Here is a 24081-nt window from a genome sequence, read left to right on the forward strand (position 1 = left end):
TAAAATCTCAGACACATTTATTTTCAGTGTTTAAATAGGGATCATCGTAAGGCAATATAAAATTATATATATTCTTGCTGTGCTATTTTCTTGAGTTGTATCATCAGCTGGTATGAGTCATTTAATCACAGTAAATTGCAAGTGCTCTCACCAAACAATCTGGGTTTCCAGTCTAAGTGGTTCAACTCTGTCACTTAAAAACAATTGCTTACACAAAAGTAATCCACTTCAGTCAGGGTTGGTAGTGCCAGACAACAGTGCTGGTGGAGCCATTATTTTCTTGTGCCGTTGCCTCGGGGAGGACATATTCACTGATTCTGTGCAACTCTTTCTGAATTCGGTGGCTCACAAAATAAGGTCTGCCAGGGTCCCCGATCAGTACTTGAGTCCCAGGAGCCTGAGCATATTTCTTCAGCCATGGGTGAAGGCTATCTGCAAGCTCTTCACTGTAAAACATGTCCCCTAAGACAATGATATCCCAGCTGTCCAGCTCTGTACCAATCAGGTTTTCCGTTAGAACGGGGAAGGGATTCACATTGTTCAATTCACAATTTAGCACCGTGGCAGCTGCTGCAACTGGGAACAAATAAAAAAATTCAGTGTCCCTATTCAAATTAAGCATAATAATAAATATAACAGTAAATACATGACTAAATCAGATTTCAAAGCAAAGTCAAGCCCTCTGGAAATTTTCTAAAAATTACAAACAATTTTAATGTATTTAAAAATAACTATAATTAAAAATAACTCACAATTTTAAATACAGAAGAATAACTGAGTAACAGTTTTAGCTTGTCCACCAAGGACTTCAGCCAGCTGGAATGTTGCTATATAGCCCAGCAATCTAGCTTTGGGTGGCTTAGTTTCATTGGCTAAGAAGGTTATTGGTTAATTTTTTTAATTGGTCTCCTAGCTTTTTTCCATAACTGGGACCCAATAAAACAAAAAAATGACTTAAAATGGACCCAAAGTTAGACTATTAAGCATAATGAAATGGTAACATTAAATCCCAGTTTAATTAAAAGCAATTGGAAACTCATCAGTAATAGCCCAGCAGGAATCTGTGGTTAAGATATAGCTGGAGATCCTTTTTTGAACAGAGTTTGGAAAAATCCTCAACCAGTGATAAGTATGGGCTGCTTATTTAGGACCATAGTTCTTAATGTGGTCATCTGTGAACACACAACAATGGGTTTATTATGCCTGTGCAGGGCATCATTTAAAACTTTCTGGAACGTAACACAGTTTGGTGGCAGCCCTCCTCCCCGACCAGCATGCTTTCTGCTCAAACCTTCAATACTCTGGACATCATATCAACACCCATAGTTACCATCATTTAGTTCGGAAAGGAAGCAAGTTTCTGAATTTAGTCAACAACAATTTAATAATAGAATTGGGAGAGATTCGTAAAAAAAAAAAAAAAAAAGCTCAAAAGTTAAACTACAAAGGACTTTGCTGTCTTGTAAGGGAATGGCAAAAATATGAAACTTTCCTTCCTCTGCAGCCCATTTATATGCACGGTTCAGTGGAAGAGGGGCTTCTCACCATTAGCCTATTTGCGTTTCTATACTGGGCACAGAAAAGGGAAGTTGTGCATTTGTCCTCAGCCAGCTTGCTTGTTCACCCATTTGAACTTACATGTGTTTGATTGCATAGAAAGAGCGTGTGTAGTAGCACAATACTGGGTGGCATTGGAAAGATACATTATATACACATCTTGATCTTTGCTCTGAAGTTCCGAGTCATCACACATGGCTAACCCATCTCCAAGAATGTGCTTAACATCAAAGTATTCTGATCACTTTATCTACGAGAATCATTCCTTTTTCTCAAAGCCTAAGCATAGTGGGGTTCTCTAGATGGGGTTCAGTTGATGAACTGAAACTCCCATCAGCCCTAGTCAGGCTAGCCAAGGGTAAGGGATTGCTGGGATTGGAGACCAGCACCACCTGGAGGAGCATATATTCTCCATCTAATGGACAAAGTTGCTGAAAGAGATATGATCTGATGCTTAGCCTCCCTCTTCAGTATGGAATATACTACACATTTTGATAATATTTATGGCCCAAGAACACTGGGGCAGGAACTGCCCAGTTAGGGATACCTGAGCAGAACATCTAGGAAAGCACTGGAGGTGCCTCAATTAAACACAAGTCAGCTTGACCTAGTGTCAACAGAGTAAGCATCTCTATGTTCTTTCTCATTAAAAATAATGAGGTAGGAGAACTTGGCAGGACTCCCTACCTGGCATAGCAAACTCATTTGGAAGGCCAGCCAAGGTACACAGGTGTCCAGCTATGCTGGCTGGGTGGTAAACATGTTAACCAAGCTAGGACATATGTAAAGACCCATCTTACATAGGACAGGGACAAATATGTTGTGGTTGCCTTCAAGTCATTTCCAACTTATGGCAACCCTAAAGTGATTCTACCATGTTTTAAAATATATATATATATACATTTGTTCACGCCCTCGGTGGATGCCCAAGTGGCTTTCCACTGCTAAGCAGAAAATGGCATCCTAGTCTCTCAGCATCCAGACCTCAAACTTCTACACTACATTACTACAGCCTTATTAGATAATGAAAACTGCATTTTGAGAGTGGCCAAAGCCAAAAACACACAGCTCTGATGCTCTTAAAACCATGAATTTGTATGGTGGCAAAACCTTATACGGGCAGTCCCTGGGTTAAAAATGAGATAGTTCTGTAGGTTTGTTCTTAAGTTGAATTTTTATGTAAGTTAGAGCAGGTACATTTTTTAAATGTAACTCCAGCCATTTTTTTAATGTTTTGGATTGAACAGAATAGGAAAGGGTAAATACCCCAGTAGTGTTTGTTTTGCTGTCTGTGCCCCCGTTCAGAAAATTTAACCTCACTTTCTGCCCCTGTGACAACTGGATTTTGAAAAAAAAATGGTTATCATAAAACAAAGATCAGTGATAAAACTTCAGTGGCGACACTTTTTTTTTTGCTACAATTTCATTCACATTTACAGGAGTTAATTTCTCTTCCTAGGAGTGGATTATCTCTCATTTCCTGTTGTCTCAACACCCCAAGGAGTCATATGGAAATCGGATGTTTGTAACTCAGGGAATGCCTGTCCAGAGGCCCAGCTAGAGAAGAGACAGGCAGTTTATCCTTGCCAGAAAAATCAGTGTTTAGCCTGTTTGGATCTCATTGATTTATTTGCCTAAGAAACTGAATTTTGATCTACTTATTTTCTTGTTCTAGCTCGCCTAATAAATATAATTTGGTTATACTTCCATGTTTGTAATATGGGCATAAGACAACTACATGTTTGATATACTAGTATGAATTACTGTTTTTATTAGTAATTCATACTAGTAATTTTGAATTTTTATTTTTTTGCAACTGGTTTTATATATCATTTTTTATAACTGCGAAGTTGTATCTGTTACTTGAAAACTGTGAGTCTGAACATTGGGCAATCATAACATTATAGCACTTGATCCAGGGAGAAACTGACTTGGGCAATAATCAGTAGCAACTGACCAAGAAGAGCCACCATCCTTTCAGAGAACCTTATACTAAGCGAGAATTTGTCACAACAGGTTCTTAAATCATTCTGTGGTCTCATATGGCCATTCTTCCTCCCAGGTGACTGAAACTGCTTTGCACTGAGAAGGGAGTCTCTTACCAGGATCAATGTCATTGGCCACAACCTGCGATGCCCCACTCATCATGGCCGCTATGGCAGTCGCTCCACAGCCACTGCCGAGATCTAGAACCTTCTTTCTTCTAACAACCTTGGGATTATCAAGAAGGTATCTGAGTGTATTTTGAAAAATAAGAACAATGAAGATAACATTCATGACAAAGTCTGTTGTAACAGCAAATTGACCAGAAACATTACAGTATATCAAGAGATAGGATAACAATTACAGTCAGTCCTCCACGTTTGCTGGAATTAGGAACATAGGGTCCTTACAAAAGTAAAAAACCACAAATAAAGAAACTGTTATTTTTTAACCCAAGGGTTCTCAAACTCCCCAGGTGTTTTGGCCGACAAGTCCCAGAAATCCCAGCCAATTTACCAGCTGTTAGGATTTGACTAAATGGTAAACATTTATACTTAATTTACTGAGTTAACATTGTTCATCCATGTCTGCTTTTCCCACATAAATCTCTGCACTTTGAGAAACTACGCTGATAAGCACAAATTTCATAGATGCCGTGCCTCTCCATACAGGAAAAGTGGCCTTTGAAGCTACCATCTCTGCCTCTTGGGCAACCATAGTCTGAGGTTAATGACTTGAGACTTCTATAATGATAAATCAGTACAACCATCAAAAGATATGTTGATCCATTTGAAGCATGTCCCAATTTGGGAATTAAATTAAATTAAATTAAATGTGATAAATGGCAGAAAAAAGTTGTATAGGTTGACATGAAAAACAATGGCGGCAGAAAAGAAAAATAACAGACAACTAATTTATACTTAAATGAACATTGTAAAGACTATTCTAATATGATACAACTATAGTAAGTGCATATACTTATAAGCATACATAAATGGATACATTTCAAAATGCATTATTGACTTGATACTTAGCGGGCTACTTTACATAATTATACATTTCAATCTCAATTTTGGTATGGTTATTTTTTATTTATATGTCTAGGAGCTGCGGTGGCACAATGGGTTAAACCCTTGTGCCAGCTGGACTGCTGACCTGAAGGTTGCCAGTTTGAATCTGCAAGACGGGGTAAACTCCCGCCTGTCAACTTTAGGTGGAAACACATCTGGGCATTCCCTGAGCAATGTCTTTGTAGACAGCCAATTATCTCACACCAGAAGCGACTTGCAGTATGTTCTCAAATCACCTGTGACACGATAATAAATGTATATGCCTATATCTTCCAAAATGGGGCCTCAGCTGTCCCACTTATATTGACATATATAAATGTCATGTGACTCTTTCTCACTTCTGCTGCAACAGATTAACATTTGGAAAGATTACCTGGCTAGTCCTTGTCCTCCTGGCCAGTAGAAGGCCCAGTAGGGCTCTCCATAGGGCCACAAGGCAGCTTTTTCATGCCAAAAGTGGCAGCGAGAAGTCATCAGTCGCAAACTTATTTCCGGCGTCAGGTTCCCACGATTGATAACTTCAGTGTTGTCCTCCAGAAAGGCTCTCATCTCCGGGTGCAGGAGTTGACTTGAAGCTCCATGATGGCAGCACCTCCAAAGTAAACCTCTGCTTGGATTCTTCTGCTTTATACCTTTCCTGAAGATATTCCTCCCACATAACTGCAGCAGGTTCCTCCTTCCTATTAAAATCATCAGGATGCCTGACTTGGCAAACTCTTCAGCTTCAGATCATCAGGAATCCTTGCCTAGAGCAGAAAGTGTCTAGATTGGAAGTGAAAAAGAAAATCATCCTCTAAGCCAGGCATGGGCCAACTCTGGCCCTCCATGTGTTTTGGACTTCAAGTCCCACAACTGGCTGTTAGGAATTGTAAGAGTTGAAGTCCAAAATACCTGGAGGGATGAAGTTGGCCCATGCCTGCAGTCTAAAATATAAGTCCTATAAAACAAAAATACAAGTGCTATAACTGGAAATGAGATGAGATATCTATAGTGCATATAGAAAAGTATGTAAAAGTTTATTTAGAAAGGCTATCATTTACTTGGCTGTCAATAAGGTTAGAAAAGGGACAGGCATCTTTCTCAGTATGAATTTGTACAATTGAGCAGAAAATGAGTTGCTGTGAGTCTTTCAGGCTGTATGGCCATGTTCCAGAAGCTTTCTCTACTGATGTTTCACCCACATCTGTGCCAGGCATCCTCACACCTTTGAGGATGCTTGGAACAGATGTGGGCGAAACATCAGGAGAGAAAACTTCTGGAACATGGCCATACAGCCCAAAAGACTCACAGCAGGCCAATGGTTCCGGCCATGAAAGCCTTCGACAATACATTGAGCAGAAATTGTTACTTTTGATTGCTACCCTTTACAACTACAATATTGTTGCCTTTCATGGCTGGAATCACTGGGTTGCTGTGATTTTTCAGGGCTGTATGGCCATGTTCCAGAAGCATTCTCTCCTGACGTTTTGCCTGCATCTATGGCAGGCATCCTCAGAGGTTGAGGGATCTTTTGGAAACTAGGCGAGTGAGGTTTATATATTTGTGGAATGACCAGGGTGGGAGAAAGAATTCTTGTCTGCTTGAGGCACGTGTGAATGTTGCAATTGGCCACCTTGATTAGAATGTAATGGCACTGCAGCTTCAAAGCTTGGCTGCTTCCTGTCTGGGGGAATCCTTTGCTCTTTATTTACTGTCCTGATTTTAGAGTTTTTAAATACTGGTAGCCAGACTTTGTTCATTTTCATGAAATTTACAGAAGATCAGACAAGAATCAATCAGAGCCAGCTAACACCTCCCAACAAAGGATTCCCCCAGGCAGGAAGCAGTCAGGCTTTGAAGTTGCAAGGCCATTCAATAATAATAATAATATAATAAAACTTTATTTATATACCGCCCTATCTCCCAGATGGGACTCATGGCGGTTTACAGTCATAAAAGCAAACACAAACATTACATAACAACATAATACACATTATTAAACAAAGTAAAATAATACAATTATAATGCTAATCAGGTGGCCAATTGCAATTGCAATATTCACATGTGTCTCAAGCAGACCAGAGTTCTTTCCCCAGTCTGGATCTTCCACAGATACATAAACCCCACTTGCCTAGTTTCCAACAGATCCTCTGAGTATGCCTGCTATAGATATGGGCAAAACGTCAAGACAGAATGCTTTTGGAACATGGCCATACAGCCCGGAAAACTCACAGCAACTCATTGTTGTCTTCATTCTTTCCAACTATTCTATGGGATCCTGGGAAACTGTACTCTTTGACAGAGAAAGAATTAAAACTACAAATTCCATGTTTCCATAGCATTGAGTCTGTGAAGTTAATCTGATGTCAAACTGCATCCATTCCTTCCTGTCTTAAAAATCAACAGGAAAAAAGCATGTTTAAACAATTAAGTAAATAGTTTTGAGGGAAAGGGAAGCATGCTGCATTGGCAGAAATATTTAATCCTGCTTACCAGCTGCACTGAAAGATTTCCACAATGATCAATAATAAAACTTCAACTTAATGTATTTCTGCTCACAAATTGCAGCAAATACAGCAGTTAAAATATACACACCCCAATGTACTACCCTCTTCCGGTTCTTACTTGGTGTTCTATCCTATGTTTTCCCCATTTGTTCCCTCATTTGTTCGCGTGGGAACCGGAAGTGTTGGCGCTTCCTAGACCTCTCTCTTTAGAGCAGTGGTTCCCAAACATTTGGTCCTCTAGGGTTTTGGACTTCAACTCCCAGAATGCCTTTCAATAGACCGCGCTCAGTGGGGCTTCTGGGAGTTGAAGTCCCCAACCCAGGAAGCCTAGTTTTGCCCTTTACAAAGCCTTTTCTTTACTGCCAGGCTTTGAATTTTACTACACCTTTTCCATACCTCTAACTGCATGAAGTTATCACTGCTTTGTGGATTTTTTTTCCCTTCTGCATGGGTTACCCTGATAGAGGCTATCAATTAAAAAGCATCAGAATATATTGATTAAAGTGATTAAGAAGCTTTGCTGATAACTTGATAACTTGAACTAAAGAAGACCCCTCAGCTTTTTTTCCCTTTCTGTAAGATTGAGGAGACAACAAAGGAGACTTTTGTCTGTTATTCTGTAATGTACTTGTGGTTAGCCAGCTAAGACAAATGTCATACATAGAGATAGAAGAGTTGCTGTGTTGGTCATTGTCACATTAGCCAAAGAGGCCCAAGATGGTGCGGCGGAGAGATAAAGAAACAGGATGTCAGCAGAATGAAGCCTCGGAATCAAGTCTGGGTCACCGTGAAACCTCAGGGTGGAGGAAGGGAGTCAAGTCTGGGTCACTGTGACCCAGAGAGAGACCCAAAGAAATATATACCCTGTTTCCCCTAAAATAAGACATCCCCGGAAAATAAGACCTAGTAGAAGTTTTGCTGAATTGCTAAATATAAGGCCTCCCCCGAAAGTAAGACCTAGCCAAGGTTGTGTTTGGAAGCATGAACAAAACATCAGAGCATGCAGGATCGGTAAAGATACATACCATAGAGTGTTGTACATGGAAATGATGGTAGTAACAAGAAATTCTTGATAGGATTCACAGTTTGTCTGGTTATGCTGGTTTGTGATAACTACTGTACAGTATATAATAAATGTTCATTTTTTTGTTCAACAATAAATGTGAATTCTTCTTCATGGAAAATTAAGACATCCCCTGAAAATAAGACCTAGTGCATCTTTGGGAGAAAAAATTAATATAAGACACTGTCTTATTTTCAGGGAAACACGGTAGGAAGAACAGTCCCCCTCCCATCCAAATGTACCTTAACCCACTTCCTTGTGGTCTTTGTTTCGCGGAATCGTAACCATCAGCATAATTAAAAATAGTATAGAAAAGTTAAGAAATGCGTGCATAATGGAAATCAAACTGTTGATCTAAGACATTTTGAAATTGTGATGTAAGATGTTTATCACTGACTATAAAAGGGTTGGCCCTCGACTTATTCGGAGCAGCAGTCTTTTGAATCGAACTATTTGCAGTTCAGACTGTCTGCCACTTCAGAGCTGTGTAAGTAATAAAGAGATTCTGCTTTACCTCTGGAGACTGGTCTCTCATCATTTGCTGCCTCCTGCCATGGACGACAAGGAGACCCCAAGCCGGGGGTCCCCTACACTAAGAAGGCCAACATTTCTTCTCTCCTGCTGTAGACAAATACAAACTTGCATCTGAAACAAGGTGCATCTACACTGTAGATTTAACACAGTTTGATGCCACTTTTGGAATTTTGGGATTTGTAGTTTGGTGAGGAGGCGACAGCACTCTCCGTCAGAGAAGGCTTTGGTAAAACTACAACTCCCAGGATTCCATAGTATTGAGCCACAGCAGTTAAAGTGGTGTTGAACTGCATTATCTACAGTGTAGACCAGGCCTGGGCAAACTTGGGCCCTCCAGGTGCTTTGGACTTCAACTCCCACAATTCCTAACAGCCGGTAGGCTGTTAGGAATTGTGGGAGTTGAAGTCCAAAGCACCTGGAGGGCCCAAGTTTGCTCAGGCCTGGTGTAGAGTTAGTAGGAGTTACCGTGTTTCCCCGAAAATAAGACAGTGTCTTATATTAATTTTTGCTCCCAAAGATGTGCTAGGTCTTATTTTCAGGTGATGTCTTATTTTTCTATGAAGAAGAATTCACATTTACTGTTGAACAAAAAATGAACATTTATTATATACTGTACAGTAGTTGTCATCACAAACCAACATAACCAGACAAGCTGTGAATCCTATCAAGAATTTCTTGTTACTACCATTATTTCCATGTATAACTGGTATGTACATTTACCAATCCTGCATGCTCTGGTGTTCTGTTTGTCAGGCGCTGGGTATGCTTCCAAACAAAAACTTTGCTAGGTCTTACTTTCGGGGGAGGCCTTATATTTAGCAATTCAGCAAAACTTCTACTAGGTCTTATTTTTCGGGGATGTCTTATTTTCGGGGAAACAGGGTAGTGCTGCCAAGTGTAGAAGCCGCTCTTTTTACCTCGTATCTATTGAAGATATTGTTCCTCCTCATTAAAGGCCAAGGCAGAAATCACAATACAACAACAATAATATGGCTAAATGTGTCCAGGCCTGAAGGAGGCCGGCCTGCTTCATACAAAGGGCTCTCCATTGCCAAGGCAGCCAGAGGCCTGTATTCCGGAACCGTTCATTGTGAGGTAAGTTCACAAGAAGACAGGTACAGTAGAGTCTCACTTATCCAACATAAACGGGCCGGCAGAATGTTGGATACACGAATATGTTGGATAATAAGGAGGGATTAAGGAGAAGCCTATTAAACATCAAATTAGGTTATGATTTTACAAATTAAGCACCAAAACATCAGGTTATACAACAAATTTGGCAGAAAAAGTAGTTCAATACGCAGTAATGCTATGTAGTAATTACTGTATTTACGAATTTAGCACCAAAATATCACGATCTATTGAAAACATTGACTACAAAAAAGCGTTGGATAATCCAGAACGTTGGATAAGTGAGACTCTACTGTATTTTGAAAGGCAATAATGAATTAATAAGACTACTATCCTTATGTGTCATGTGCGAATGGTAAAGATAAATGTTCAAGTCCTCTTAAGGCAAAATTGGTTATCTGAAACGCCTGGGACCACTGTGGGTGTCATGATTTGTTTTTGGATTCTGAAATATTTGAGATATCTTGGAGATGAGCTCCAGGTTTAAACATAAATGTTTCATATATACTTTATATAATCAGAATGTCGCTTTATACAACAACAACAACACTTTATTTATATTCCGCCCTATCTCTCCAAAGGGACTCGGGTCGGATCACAGTATTTATTTATTTATTACAACATTTATATCCCGCCCTTCTCACCCGAGAGGGGACTCAGGGCGGCTTACAATAAACACACATATAAACATTATACAATACACTATAAATCAGATTAAAAATTATTAACTTACATCAACATTCCTAAAAACATTCTAAAATACTAAAAGTACACATACACGGCAAACGTTCAATGCTGTTTGGACAGACAGGACAGAAAAGAACAGACAATGAGAGAGACATGGGTTTAAAAAGAGAATTTCAAGGAGCCCCGGTGGCAAAGTGTGTTAAAGCACTGAGCTGCTGAATTTGCGGACCAAAAGGTCCCAGGTTCAAATCCCGGGAGCGGAATGAGCGCGAGCTGTTAGCCCAGCTCCTGACAACCTAGCAGTTCGAAAACATGCAAATGTGGGTAGATCAATAGGTACCGCTCCGGCGGGATGGTAACGGCGCTCCATGCAGTCATGCCGGCCACGTGACCTTGGAGGTGTTTACAGACAACGCCGGAGATGAGCACCAACCCCCAGTCAGACATGACTGGACCTAACGTCAGGGGAAATCTTTACCTTTTATGTTGTCTCAAAGTCCAGCTTCTGGTGCCTTGGAGGTTGAGTTCGGATTCAGTCACAGGGGGATGCCGTTGCTCCATTCTCTATCACGTAGCGACATCAGGACTTCCTCCTTCCACCTTCCTATACACAATGTTGAGAATTATTTTGCACACAAAACAAATTTGTGTGCATTGAACTATCACAAGGTTGTTACTACCTCGGGACCCATCTACACTGCCGGGTAATACAGTTTGAAACTGCATTATATGATCAGTGTATAGACTCATATAATGAGATTTAACTTATTTTGTTTATTTAGTTTGAAACTGTATTATAGGGCTCATATAATGAAGTGTAACTTATTTTGTGTGCTGTTGAAGCTCCCAGCAAAGTATTCCCCTAGGCAGGAAGCAGCCAGGCTTTGAAGCTGAAATGCCATTCAATGCTAATCAAAGAGGCCAGAGGCAACATTCACACTTGCCTCCAACAGACAAGAGTTATTTCTCTCACCCTAAACATTCCACAGATATATGTATAAACCCCACTTGACTAGTTTCCAACATACTAAGGCAGGAATGAAGGGGTAGGAGGAAATGGCCATATAAGGAGGTACGAGCAGGCCAGGAACACAGCCGATGGGTTATCACATGGTTTCCCTGAAATCATGTGTTTTGAGAGAAACGAAAGTAATGAAATGTAATACTGCACCACAAATATGCACCAATGGTTTGATATGTGGGCGGTCGTAAAAACTGAACCCACTGAATTGTATAAATAGACACTCGACCCTGTCTGCGGGGTTCTCCCTTTTCAGCATCTAGTTGTGCGTGGGATGAACCTCTGCAGCTGCAGGAAACTTTTAGTAAACTGCTTTCTTTGGAAAAAACCTCCAGTTGTCTGTCTCCTACTTCCACTGCGTCCGCACAGACACACAAGCCGAGAAGAGGGGAAGTCTGGTTTCCGCTACATTTTCTGGTGACCCCGACGTGATTCCACAATAAGACGGGCCAGGAGATCGGAGACGGATCCCGTTGGCGGGACGGTCCCAACTCGGCGGTGGGGGCCAGAGGCAACTACCGTGAGACGAGAAGGGGCCCCTGAATATTGTAAGACCGGCTGCGGTACTTGCCTCTGATGCCAACGCCGGCCGACGGTGGGAGCCGCAACGACAGCGAGGTTCCAAAGAAACCAGGCAGGGAAAAGGATCCAGGGAAAAGTCCAGGGGCGAAGGTTGGTCCGACGTCTACAGCAATCTGGCAAGTATAGTGGTTAAAATGAGACACTAAGGGAACAGCGCCGGGGGGGACACAAAGGTTCCCAGGGAGGTATAAAGGGGTTCTGTCTTGTGATTCCTGACACACACCGTTGAGTGTCCAGGTGCCCAGTCCAAGGCAGTCCCCTCTATTAGGCAGGATGGGAGGCAGTGGGTTCAAATCCACCACCCCATTACAGTGTATGTTAGACAATTTCGGCTCAGTTGCAAGTAGAGCCGTAGAAGGAATTCCCCAGAGAACAAGACTTGTGAGGGTGCCCCAAGACCAAGTCGTGCAGGGCTCATGAGGAGTCGCAACTCCCGGGGAAAGGGAAAAAAAAAAAAAACTGTTTGATTTCTTTGTCATGTGTGGGGAATAATGAGTTTCAAGTTCTGCATGTTTCGTGGTAATATTGAAGTGAAAATGAAAAATGAGTCTATAGATTTACACAAAAAATGTTGAGCACAAATATCTAGAAATGTTTTATTACGGTTGAAAAAAAAAAAAATCTGATTCGAAGAGGGTCTGTGTTAGTTTGCTTTTGCTGACAAGCTGCAGAGAGGCGAGAAAAAGGGAGGGAGTTAAAGTGGTGTTGAGGCTCAGAAAGTTTTTTTTTTCCTTGTTATTTCTGAGGAACAAAGGCTGTTTTCTTAAAAAGTTTTCCTTTGCACCTGGGCCTCATGCCAAAAAGATAGTGGGAAAATCTTGGCAACAGTTCAAGGTAAAAACTCCCTGTTATTCTTGTTAAAACTCAGGCGAAATGCCCAGAGAAAGATAATGGAATTCCAGTGGACAGCCAAGGTCAATGAAAGCCGCTGTAAAAATGTAATGTGAATTTAATATGAAAAAAAGAAAGAAAGAAAATGATGATGTAAATGTGTGTATATATATATATATATTGGGGTTCTGTCTTTCACCTGGATCTTAAATCCTTGCTTTTGGACTTATTTTGGGACAACTGGGTGAGAATGTTTCATGAGCTGAGATAGAGTGTGTGACTTTATCTAAACAACTAACCACTAATCAGAATTCCTGTGGACCTTGTGTGAATGAGATGTATGTGTTGAATTCAAAATGCATAAAGAGTTATAAACAATGTTAGTAGATTTGTTCAGAAGCAATTCGGAAGCTGTAGATATTTTTTTTGAAAAAAAAAATGGTCTTAGGCTTGAAAAAAAAAAAATCCTTGTTTTGAAAGAACAATGCTTCAGTGTTTTTAGAGAACATGGTGCTACAGACTTTAAACCCCTTACAGGTTATAGGGAAATGTTGGAGGTTCTTTTTTTTTTTTGCAGCACTTTGGAATACAAGGAGAGGAGTTATTGGTTGTAGAGACTTTGTATGGAAAACTGTCACAAGTTGGCAGTGCAAGAAAATATATATATATATATTTGTTTTTGAAAAAAAAATTGACCCCATATTCCTGACACAGAAGGATTAAGAACTGACATTGATTTTTAAATTTTTGATTGACATTTTATTCAAAAAGGGAGCTAGTGCCCAAGTGATAAAAAGTTATCCTTTTGAGAACCAAAGACATGATATAATTGGCTACGTCTCATGTTGCTTCATAATAATTTTGTGAGATTTGGATTCTGGACTTTGTGATTTTGGCCCAACTCTTTCTAAAGGTTACGGAAAGGAAGGACTAGGACTTTTTTAAACGGGACATTAGATCATGCAAATAGGGGCATTTTTTTCCATCGCCCCCAGCCTGGATTTTGCCAGATTTGAGAAGCGGCAGGAGGCTTTTCAACGTGTGTTACTAACAAATTTTGAGCTGTTCAACGAGTCGGTGTAAAAGGGGAATTGAGTAAGTTTAACACTGCAGCAGGACTGGAGTGGAAGATTGCATTGCAGCAAGTGGATACACGATTGTTAAATCGTTTGCGGAAAGGAAAAGAAAAAGATGCGGAGAAGAAAGATTTTGTTGGATTTCAAGACAGATGAGTGTGTTGTCAAAGGGACAACCTCTGAGGAGGCCTGCCTTGGATGTGAGCGAAACGACTAGAGAGAGTGCTTCAAGAGCCATACAGCCTGGAAGGATGAGTATTTCCCTCCCCTTCTTTTCCCTCTCATTGTTTTTTGCTACAGGTCCTGAACTCCTGTATGGGATAAACCCAGAAGTCTATGAGACATGCTTATTGAGAGGCCTGGGAAGGCCTATAGGTGTTGCTGAGTGCTAAGGCTGTGATGGAGTGTGGCATCAGGCTGGAGGCTGTAAGGGCTGACCAACTCAACAACATACAATTTTCTATTTTGACCCAACTCTCCTGGATAGGACCTTTTGTAAATGGGACATTGCAAATAATTCGGATTTTTGACGGATTTGAGAGACAATGAGGGACTTTTTCATATGCCATCTAACAACCTTGCTTTTTAAGCCAAAAGGAGGATATAGCACGGAGGCAATGTGACAAAGAATAAAATAAGTTAACCATTGCAGCAGGACCAGAGTAAAAAGGATTACTGCAGATCGCGAAAGAAGGCCCATGGAGGAATCATTTCTCAAGAGGCCATGGAGGGGTCGTTTGGGAGCTGAATAGTGGCCTACCTGCCCCACCCGTGGAGAGACAAGGGATTTCAACAAGATTGGCTGAGACAAAAGTGATGCCGAACAGGATGATCGACAGATGGGTAATCCGTTCCCCCTCCCCCATTCTCTCTCACTGTCTTCCTGCTTTCTTTTTCAGCTTTTTTTTTTTTTTGGACTCTTGTTCCTAAATTGGAGATCCATAAGGCATTGTTACTGAGAGGCCTGTTTTCCAAAAATGGAGATCCATAAGGCATTATTACTGGAAGGCCTGTTTTGGAATCCAAAACAGTTTAAGTCTACCCCACCCACACGCTGGGTATACTAAGTATGACAGCTAAAGCCCTGTGAGAGATGGAGATTTTCTTTACAGACTTTTCTTTACACAGAGACAATTCTTAGAGACTAGAGACTTGATTGGACAAAGAGACTTTCTTCAAATTAACTGAACATTATTCCTTTGATCAAGGAAGAGGAAACACATCCCCAGTTTGACTTTATGCCAAAGACTGAAAAGACCTGAAAGTTGGACATGTATGTGAATGGCCACCTCTGGCCATAGCAACAAATCCATCATCGGAAGAAGCCAAATGACTGGGCTAGATCAGAATTCTACTGTGGACTATGTCCTTTCTAAAACCGGATTAATATTTTTAATCCTCATGTGTTGTTTACCTCTGGTGATGAAACTATGTACAAATGCTATTCTGCGCTCATTTTCCACTGAAAAGATAGCTTGGCTGCAAGCTAGAAGGGATTGGAGGGACCCATAAGTCTGCTCATTTAGTTTGCTTCAGCTTTTGTATACACGCTTCGCAAAAAAAAAATGGGGGAATAAGGCAGGAATGAAGGGGTAGGAGGAAATGGCCATATAAGGAGGTACGAGCAGGCCAGGAACACAGCCGATGGGTTATCACATGGTTTCCCTGAAATCATGTGTTTTGAGAGAAACGAAAGTAATGAAATGTAATACTGCACCACAAATATGCACCAATGGTTTGATATGTGGGCGGTCGTAAAAACTGAACCCACTGAATTGTATAAATAGACACTCGACCCTGTCTGCGGGGTTCTCCCTTTTCAGCATCTAGTTGTGCGTGGGATGAACCTCTGCAGCTGCAGGAAACTTTTAGTAAACTGCTTTCTTTGGAAAAAACCTCCAGTTGTCTGTCTCCTACTTCCACTGCGTCCGCACAGACACACAAGCCGAGAAGAGGGGAAGTCTGGTTTCCGCTACAATACCTTATTACCTCTGAGGATGCCTGCCATAGATGCAGGCGAAACGTCAGGAAAGAATGCTTCTGGAACATAGCCATACAGCCCAGAAATCCACAGCAACCCAGATTTGACTTATTTTATTTAGTCTGAAACTACGTAATAGGGCTGTGTAGATGGGACCTCAGCCACCCCTTTGGGTGATTGTGAAGTATTTGGGATTTCTGGATATACAGTATTTAAGGCCCCTTCTACACATCTGTGTAAAATCCACATTATCTGCTTTGAAATGGATTATATGGCAGTGCGGACTCAGGTATTCCAGTTCAAAGCAGATATTGTGGGTTATTCTGCCTTGATATTCTGAGTTAAACTATTGTGTGGAAGGACCCTAAAATAATCCAGTTCAAATCAGATAATATGGATTTTCTGCTTTGATATCCTGGATTATCTGGCAGTGTAGAAGGGGCCTAAGATATATGGACAATAATAACACAATATGGATTTTTGCCTAGATTTCTTCAAATTCCTAAGGTTATGAGGACATCTAGTGATCACTTATTTTAGTGCACTGAGTGCTAAAAAATACTGCATTACAACTCAGGCCCCATCTGCACTGCTGTAGAAGTGCAGTTTGAAACCTGCACTATATGTTCCATGTAGACATATATAATGCAGTATTATATATGTGTCTACACTGACCATATCATGTAGTTTCAAATGACATTGTATGGCAGTATAGATGGGGCCACACAAAGTAAATTAGGGGTCTTCCAATGAAATAATGAAAAGATTCTTGCTTAGAGTACATGTTTATACTGCATATGTAAAGCTGCTTAACTTATGTCTCTATTGAATACCGGGAATTATAGTTTGACAAAGCATTTAGAATTCCCTACTACGAAGCTCTAGTGTACACTCTTGAATCATATCACTAGAGCTCCCAAACAGAGATACAGAGTTTGTGGAAATTGTGCCCAGAGATATTCTCACAGGATACCTTTAAGTCTGTGTGATATTTTCGCCTTCCAGTTTAAAGAATTGCTGAAAGCATGAAAACTCTTCATTGGACTGGTGTGTGTTTTCTCACCATTTTAAAACTGCGGTTTTTCCTAAAATTCTGGAAACTCCTCCAAACTTCCTTTCTTGCTGTTCAGTGGTGCACTTGGAATTCACCTCCCAAGTTTTAGAAGCAAAGGTACTTGTGGGTTGCTGTGATTTTTCTGGACTATATGACCATGTTCCAGAAGCATTCTCTCCTGATGTTTTGCCCACATTTATGGCAGGTATCTTCAGAGGTTGTGAGGTCTGTTAGAAACTAGGCAAGTGAGGTTTATATATCTGTGGAATGTCCAGGGTAGGAGAAGGAACTCCCGTCTGCTTGAGGCAAGCGTGAAATGTACTTGTTCTTGTTTATTCTTACAGTATTTATTTAGTTTATAAAACTTGCCTGTCACTTGGTGCAGCAAAACCATCACACTATTCACATGGAATTGGACATATAAGAAAATTAAAAGCAATGCAAAACAAATTGGAATACTTAAAATATCAATGTTAAATATTCATGCTCGATACTAGGGGTTTTAACTGTTAATTTTTAGTACCATTGATGTTTAATTCTGTTTATTAATTTTTGTATATTTGTGGATTTTAAATTGTATTAAAAAGTTTTTAATGTAAGCCACTTTGAGTCTCTTTTGAAGAGAGAAAAAGTGGGGTATAGATAAATAATAATAATAATAATAATAATAATAATAATAATAATAATAATAATAATAATAATATCTTTAAACAACAACCGACCGAGGGTGCATCTGCACTGTAGGATTAATGCAGTTTGACACCACTTTGACTGTTATGGCTTAATGCTAGGGAATAGGCTAGTCCATTATTCCACAGCATTGAGCCAGGGCAAATTAAAGTGGTGTCAAACTGCACTAATTCTACAGTGTTATAGGGCAATATTTGTATTATTTCATATCATTTTTATAATGGACATTATGATGCTTAAGCACTTCGCAAAATGTAGACTTTTGTTCAGTGGCCTTGCAGCTGTGAAATTTGGAAATGCAAAAGGTTTCTGATAACAAGGCCTGGAAAGGGAGACAGTTAGAACAGCTGCAGGACAGCTGTAATTTTATCTTTTCCCTGGGAGTGTCAAGATTGGACATATACATTTTGGAAAATGGCATTCATAACCATTTAGAGATCAAAACCTTTTGGGAAAAGTTTGATCTTTCAGAGAAGAGCCAAAAAAACCCATTTGAGTATAATTTTCTCATATGGTATACAGCCAAATGTAAAATGCAAGGTAATGTCTTCAGTTATTAGACTGAACCTATTGTCTCTGATCTGGTAGCAACAGGGAATATGCCAGTGCACAAAATAGCAGTATTTCAGAAATGTTTTATCTGTTGCCAAAAAATACATCTACTCTCCCATAAAACAACTAGTTTTATATCATGCACTCAAGAGACAAAAATGAAATAGACTTTGGTAAAATAACATATTTGGTTTACCCACTTCATGCGTTCAACATAACACAGGTACATAGCTTATCAGTCCAGTGTCAGATAAGTCTGAGATAATGTCTGTGCAGATGGCACAGGGCATCTTTCTTACAAACAACAGCAGGCATGTGTTTGCTTTTAGCAGTCCAAAGTCTATGGGCCCTTCCAGACAGCCCTATGTCCCAGGATCTGATCCCAGGTTTTGTGCTTTAAATGGGATTAAATGAGTGTCCACTGCCAGATAATCTGGGATAAACAGAAAACCTGGGATGAGATCCTGGGATATGCAGCCTGTCTGGAAGGGCCCTAAGAAGAATCTGAGGTCTGAAATGGAGTCTGAGGTCAGATCATGTGGTCTGCAGCCCCTCCCATAACCTCTCAAGAAACATAGAGGAAAAGAAGGTGCATATTAGAACATACGTACATACAAAACAGTAAGTAAACAAAATCGTAGATTAACAAATTACTAGAGGAGGCTTGAAGAAAGTTGTAATTTCCAACTATACACAAGCCAAGGAGGAAGTTGATAATCCCCTCCTGTCTGTGATAACAGATAATACCACAGCTGCACAACTTAAAGTGTTGGTATAGATACAAGACTGATAATTTATCTTCTATATGCTCCTTTTGATCTCTGGTGATAATGCTTAAATGCCAAAGGTATAAAAGTGGCTTGTTCGTGTTTGTCAGAATTGTTTTGCGGCAGGCTATCTGCCTCTGGCAACCCCAGCTGGTATAAATAAATGCCAGCGTTTTTCCTTTACACTAAAAAGGTCTCTCGTGTCTCTGTTGGGAAAAATTTTCAGAACCCAAAACTCTTTCAATGTAGGTGCATCCTCAGAAACAAATTTGTGGGGGGAAAAGCTGCAGTGATTTTACATATGGTCCCATAGAAGCCACATATTATAATAAGAGCACAAATAACTTTTATGTGTGCTAAACCAAATAAGTTTTAAAATTCCTAATGTTTGAACAGTAATCTGTGAGTTTTGGGAACTGTAGTCTACTTTTCCAAGCTCTTATTAAAAAACACAATGAATTGGTCTCTGCCACCTGCAGTGATATAGAACTTGAGTATAAAGATTAACACAAAGCTTGTGTGAATGTATCTGCATTTACATGACAAAGCAGGATTGACCTGAAGAAGGGTCCGGTGCATTTTCATGGCTTCTTTTTAATCTGTAGTTTCTTTCAGTTGCCTTCAAAAGTGGGAAAAAATTACTATCTATGTAGTGAGAAAAGACAATCTTAAGAACCTGAATGATGGGAGGTGGCAACGTTCTGGGATCTTGAAAGCCAGGATTTAAATCATGTGCAGACACACACAAAGCATCTGTATTTGTGTTGCAAGAGGAAAATAACTGTCTGCATGACTAGGAGAGCAGAAGAAGCAAAGCCAAAACCAACAGAAAGGGAAAGGAATTCAACTTGAGAAAGACCTTATAATTTGGTGTCCAGTTGGAAAAACCCTGAGATGAATCTCAATGTAAAGTGTGATGGTGTTCTTTCAGATAGCCTGATGCCAAGCACTTTGAATTAGGCTTTGTAGCATGTAAAGTACGGAAAGCCAGAACAGCTTTCACACTTCCTGGCCCACAGCAACATCTGGACTGACTGTATTTTGGATATTTTGGACAAGCTGCAGACTCCACTATATTCAAAGGCAGTTGTTACTGAAATTTGGAAGTTAACCATTGCATGGATGACTAAATGTGCATCCACACTGTAGAATTAATGCAGTCCGACACCACTTTAACTGCCATGGGTAAATGCTATAGAATCATGGGAGTTGTAGTTTTACAAGACCTTTAACTTCCTCTGTCCAAGATTGCTGGCAACTTACCAAATGTCAGCTCCCATGATTACATAGCATTGAACCACAGTAGTTAAAGTGGTGTCAAACTGTATTAATTCTAGAGTGTGGAGCCAGCCCGTGACTCCAGGTAATACTGTCAGGTCAGGATCACCCCAAGCCCTTTTGAGAAGTAGGTACAGACCTGTGGTGATGTTGTGATGCATTACGTTCCACAACTTGTCATTTAAATACAGTGAAAATGTTTTCATGTTTAAAAATCAAAACTTGGCTAAAGGGGTTTTTCCCAGTTCATGAAATGAGTAGATTATTCCTTCTGTATTACTTGATGGTTAATCTAGCTTTCTAAGCAGAGAACAGACACAGAGCAACCTGTAGGGTGGGTTTTAACAGCTCAACAGGAGGGAAGAAGGAAGCTAAGTACAGTATATTCATAAACCTCCTAGAGAGTCTTTAGAGGTTGCAGCAACAAATCAATTAATACTCAGAAATTGTTTCAAGCTGCTGCAGCATATTTAATCATAGCTCTTTCCTCAAGCAAAGCCCAATAAAATTGCAGAAGATGCTTCACCATCTCTGACCCGCCTAAACTGGAGTCTTGTAAATATGGCAACCCTACTCAGCCAGCTGGTGGTGCCTATGAATTGCTGTTTTTTTAGTGATATTTCCAAGCATTGTTCCTCGATAAGTGTGCAGAACATTGCAGATTTACGTGTACTTTTTTAGCAGTTGCTCACTTCTGTAAGAGTTTCAAAAGCACTTTGTGAAATTATGTGCAGGCCAGCTGTTGAAAGGGAATTGGAAGAAAGACTGCTTCTCTACTGTATTAAAAATAAATAAAACTAAGCTGCAATTTGAATAATGGTCAGGCAACTCCAATTCAACATTCTTTCACTATGATTACAAAAGGGGATGAATTTCTGACCATTTTCCTCCTTGTACCTCACTGTGTCCAAGCACCTCATAGTGACATTTATGGGCCTTGGCCTGTTATTGCTTATGAACATAATTTTAAACCTGGCATGAAAACCTGTGACCTTCCAGCTGTTGAACTGCAAATCCTATCAGCTTCTGTTGGAGGATTGTGGGAGTGCTAGCCCAACATCTTGATGAGCCACATATATTCCTCCTCATTCATCTAAGAAATAATTTATACAGCTTCATGTTTGAACAGTGTTGTTATGGTTTTCCCCATGAACATTCTGAATGTTTTATACTTGGCAGCAAACTGAAGCTGAATCAAATAAAAAATCAATCTAATATAAAAAATATACCTATGCATGGGATGTGTGTTTAAGTTGTTTGGAAGTAATGAGGTGATATAATTCATGTAATTATTAACAGAGAAAATTTCTGTCAAATATCAATTAATAATATTTGGATGTGGGATTTTGTTAATAATATAAAATACAATATAAATTGATAAATAGTCAACTAAGCTTTGTTCCTTCCCTCTGAGTCAGTGGTTCTGAACCTGTGAAGACCTAGATGTTTTGGTCTTCAACTCCCAAAAATCTTAACAGCTGGTAAACTGATTGGGATTTCTGGAAGTTGTGGGCCAAAATACCTGGAGACCCACAGGTTGAGAACCACTGCTTTAAGTGATGCTCTTTAGTTATTATCATCACTATCGCCATGCTCTACCGATGTACAGTAGGGCCATAGTGGTGCAATGGGTTAAACCCTTGTGCTGATGAACTGCTGACCTGAAGGTAGGCAGTTTGAATCCATGAGACGGGGTGTCAAAGACAGAACGCCACCAAATAGAGTAAAACTCAGTTTATTGAGGTTACAAAACTGAAAATGCCCGTAGGAAACAAAGGATTAGGCAAACACTTGACTTCAGTGTGAAAAGTAACAAAAACAGCTCCGTTTGAACTAAAACGGTTCAAAAGAATAAACCGGATTAAACAGGAGTTTAATCCGGATTAAATCAAAAGTGCTTACTTCAGCCTGGCAAGATTAGCAAACAAAAGAGGATTAACAGAGGTCAGAATGAACACAATAAACTGGCAGCAGATTCCTCTCTGCTACTCAAAAGCTACAAATGAGTAAATCAGGCTGTTTACTCCTCCGTGCAACGAGCGAAATCCGGGTCCAGGCACATCAATCAGGGTAACGGCAGTCAGCAGGGTCTCAATCCGGTCCGAGGTCGAAAGCCAAGTGCAGACGTCTAGAATTCCACAAGTCCCACCGATAGCCACAGAAGGGATAATCCGGGGTCGAAGTCAGTCAGTCCAGCGTCAATCCAGAGTAGGTAATTAATGTCTGTCAAAAAGACGACGGAGGTCCAAGCTATCAAGATTAAACACAAGTTGCACAGAAAAACCCCACACAGTACCTCCCGCCGTCTATGCCCAGTGTCCTTAGTAACTTACATATCCAGCAACGAATCACACCCGTCTTCAGGAAGTTCCCCAACAAGAGCCCAAGCGTTCGTCCAGATTACCTTGCCCAACGCAATTAGACATTGATCCTAAACCCCATTTTATCCCAGTTCAAACTCATCATCGCTGTCAGCTGCCATCCTAATCCCAGGTGCCTCATCATCATCATCCTCATCAGAGCTAAAACACCTTTGACTACGCCCCACAGCATCCCCAGCTGTGGATCCCGCTCCATCCCTCCAGCCCGTCCATGGGTCTGATCCTGCAACCCGCCAATCGCCTCCCATGCTTTCATTACCGGGGACACCCAAATCCTCCCTCACACGAGTCCACTCCATGTCATCCTCCTCCGAGCTGACCATTTCTTCCTCCATTCCCTCGGTAAAACCCTCAAAAGAGTCCTCATCTGTTGGTTCTGCAAATAAGTCCCAGAGCCGTTTCCTTTCACGCTCCTCAAAAGAGTCTGACTCTCGAGGAGTCTTACGACCCCGTCTCCTAGTATCGGAGCCAGAAGGCTCAACCATAACACTATCCCCTCTCACAAAGGCCTCCTCCTCCAAAGGTGGGGACACAGCAGTGACCTCCTCGGCTACAGTGTTACGGCGCCCAGAAGTATCCAACTTCAATAAAGAGCGATGAAATACAGGGTGGATCTTAAAAGAAGGCGGCAAGCGCAATCTAAACGCCACAGAAGAAATCTTTTTAACAATAGGGAAGGGTCCCAAATACCGTGGTGCAAACTTTCCCCCAGTATGTTTAATATATTTAGAGGATAACCAAACCAGATCCCCTTCGTCTAATTCCTCCCCTGCTTGTCTTTGGCGATCTGCTTGAGTTTTCTGAGCTGCCTTAGCTTCTAATAACAACCGACGAGCGACATCATGTAAGGCAGCCATTTCAGAGGAGCGGTACACCGGATCAGGGGAAACCACATTGGTTGACGGCGCCACCCCTCCCCGCGGATGGAAGCCATAAGTTAACTCAAATGGTGTGTGTCGACTAGACGTATGCGTAGCATTATTATAAGCAAACTCGGCCACCGACAACCATTTTACCCAAGCACTCGGTTGTTCTAGACAAAAACAACGCAAATACTGCTCTAACAGCCCATTAACTCTCTCAGATTGTCCATCCGTTTGTGGATGGAAAGCAGAGGAGACATTCAACTTGGTTCCCAAACACTCATGGAAATGCTTCCAAAAACGAGATACAAACTGAGGAGCTCTGTCAGAGATAATAACCTCAGGAGCCCCATGCAAACGGAAAATATGCTTGGTAAAAAGTAAAGCCAATGTAGGAGCCGCTGGAATCGTTGAACAAGGTATAAAATGAGCCATTTTAGAAAATAAATCCACCACCACCCAAATACATGTATAACCCCCTGACCTAGGTAAGT

The 24081-nt window shown here is 40.7% G+C and overlaps 1 protein-coding gene across 5 annotated transcripts; it reads right to left on the minus strand.

Annotated features, from left to right (window-relative positions):
• Positions 1 to 18778, minus strand: etfbkmt (electron transfer flavoprotein subunit beta lysine methyltransferase). 5 transcript variants are annotated; one of them, XM_008110403.2, is made up of 5 exons: positions 18499 to 18778; positions 10990 to 11115; positions 4984 to 5372; positions 3660 to 3790; positions 1 to 576 (listed from the first exon to the last, which is right to left on the minus strand). In XM_008110403.2, exons 3-5 carry the CDS (start codon positions 5301 to 5303, stop codon positions 233 to 235), a joined length of 795 nt encoding a protein of 264 aa, XP_008108610.1. In that variant the 5' UTR covers positions 5304 to 5372; positions 10990 to 11115; positions 18499 to 18778; the 3' UTR covers positions 1 to 232. The 5 variants fall into 5 exon arrangements, with proteins under 5 accessions (XP_008108610.1, XP_062837181.1, XP_008108611.1 ...); XM_062981111.1 differs by lacking the exons at positions 10990 to 11115; positions 18499 to 18778 and adding an exon at positions 9611 to 9756; XM_008110404.3 differs by lacking the exons at positions 10990 to 11115; positions 18499 to 18778 and adding an exon at positions 7215 to 7300.
• Positions 18779 to 24081: the final 5303 nt, after the last annotated feature.

The sequence above is a fragment of the Anolis carolinensis genome, chromosome 5, assembly GCF_035594765.1.
Source record: "Anolis carolinensis isolate JA03-04 chromosome 5, rAnoCar3.1.pri, whole genome shotgun sequence".
Classification (NCBI taxonomy): domain Eukaryota; kingdom Metazoa; phylum Chordata; class Lepidosauria; order Squamata; family Dactyloidae; genus Anolis; species Anolis carolinensis.

Bases quoted from the DNA above. Each gene is read 5' to 3' on its own strand.
- etfbkmt (XM_008110403.2), bottom strand. From the start codon at position 5,303: ATGATTTTAATAGGAAGGAGGAACCTGCTGCAGTTATGTGGGAGGAAT. The intron at 3,791-4,983 runs GTAATCTTTCCA...AAATACACTCAG, and splicing joins GGAGGACAAGGACTAGCCAG to ATACCTTCTTGATAATCCCA. The intron at 577-3,659 runs GTAAGAGACTCC...ATTTGTTCCCAG, and splicing joins GGCCAATGACATTGATCCTG to TTGCAGCAGCTGCCACGGTG.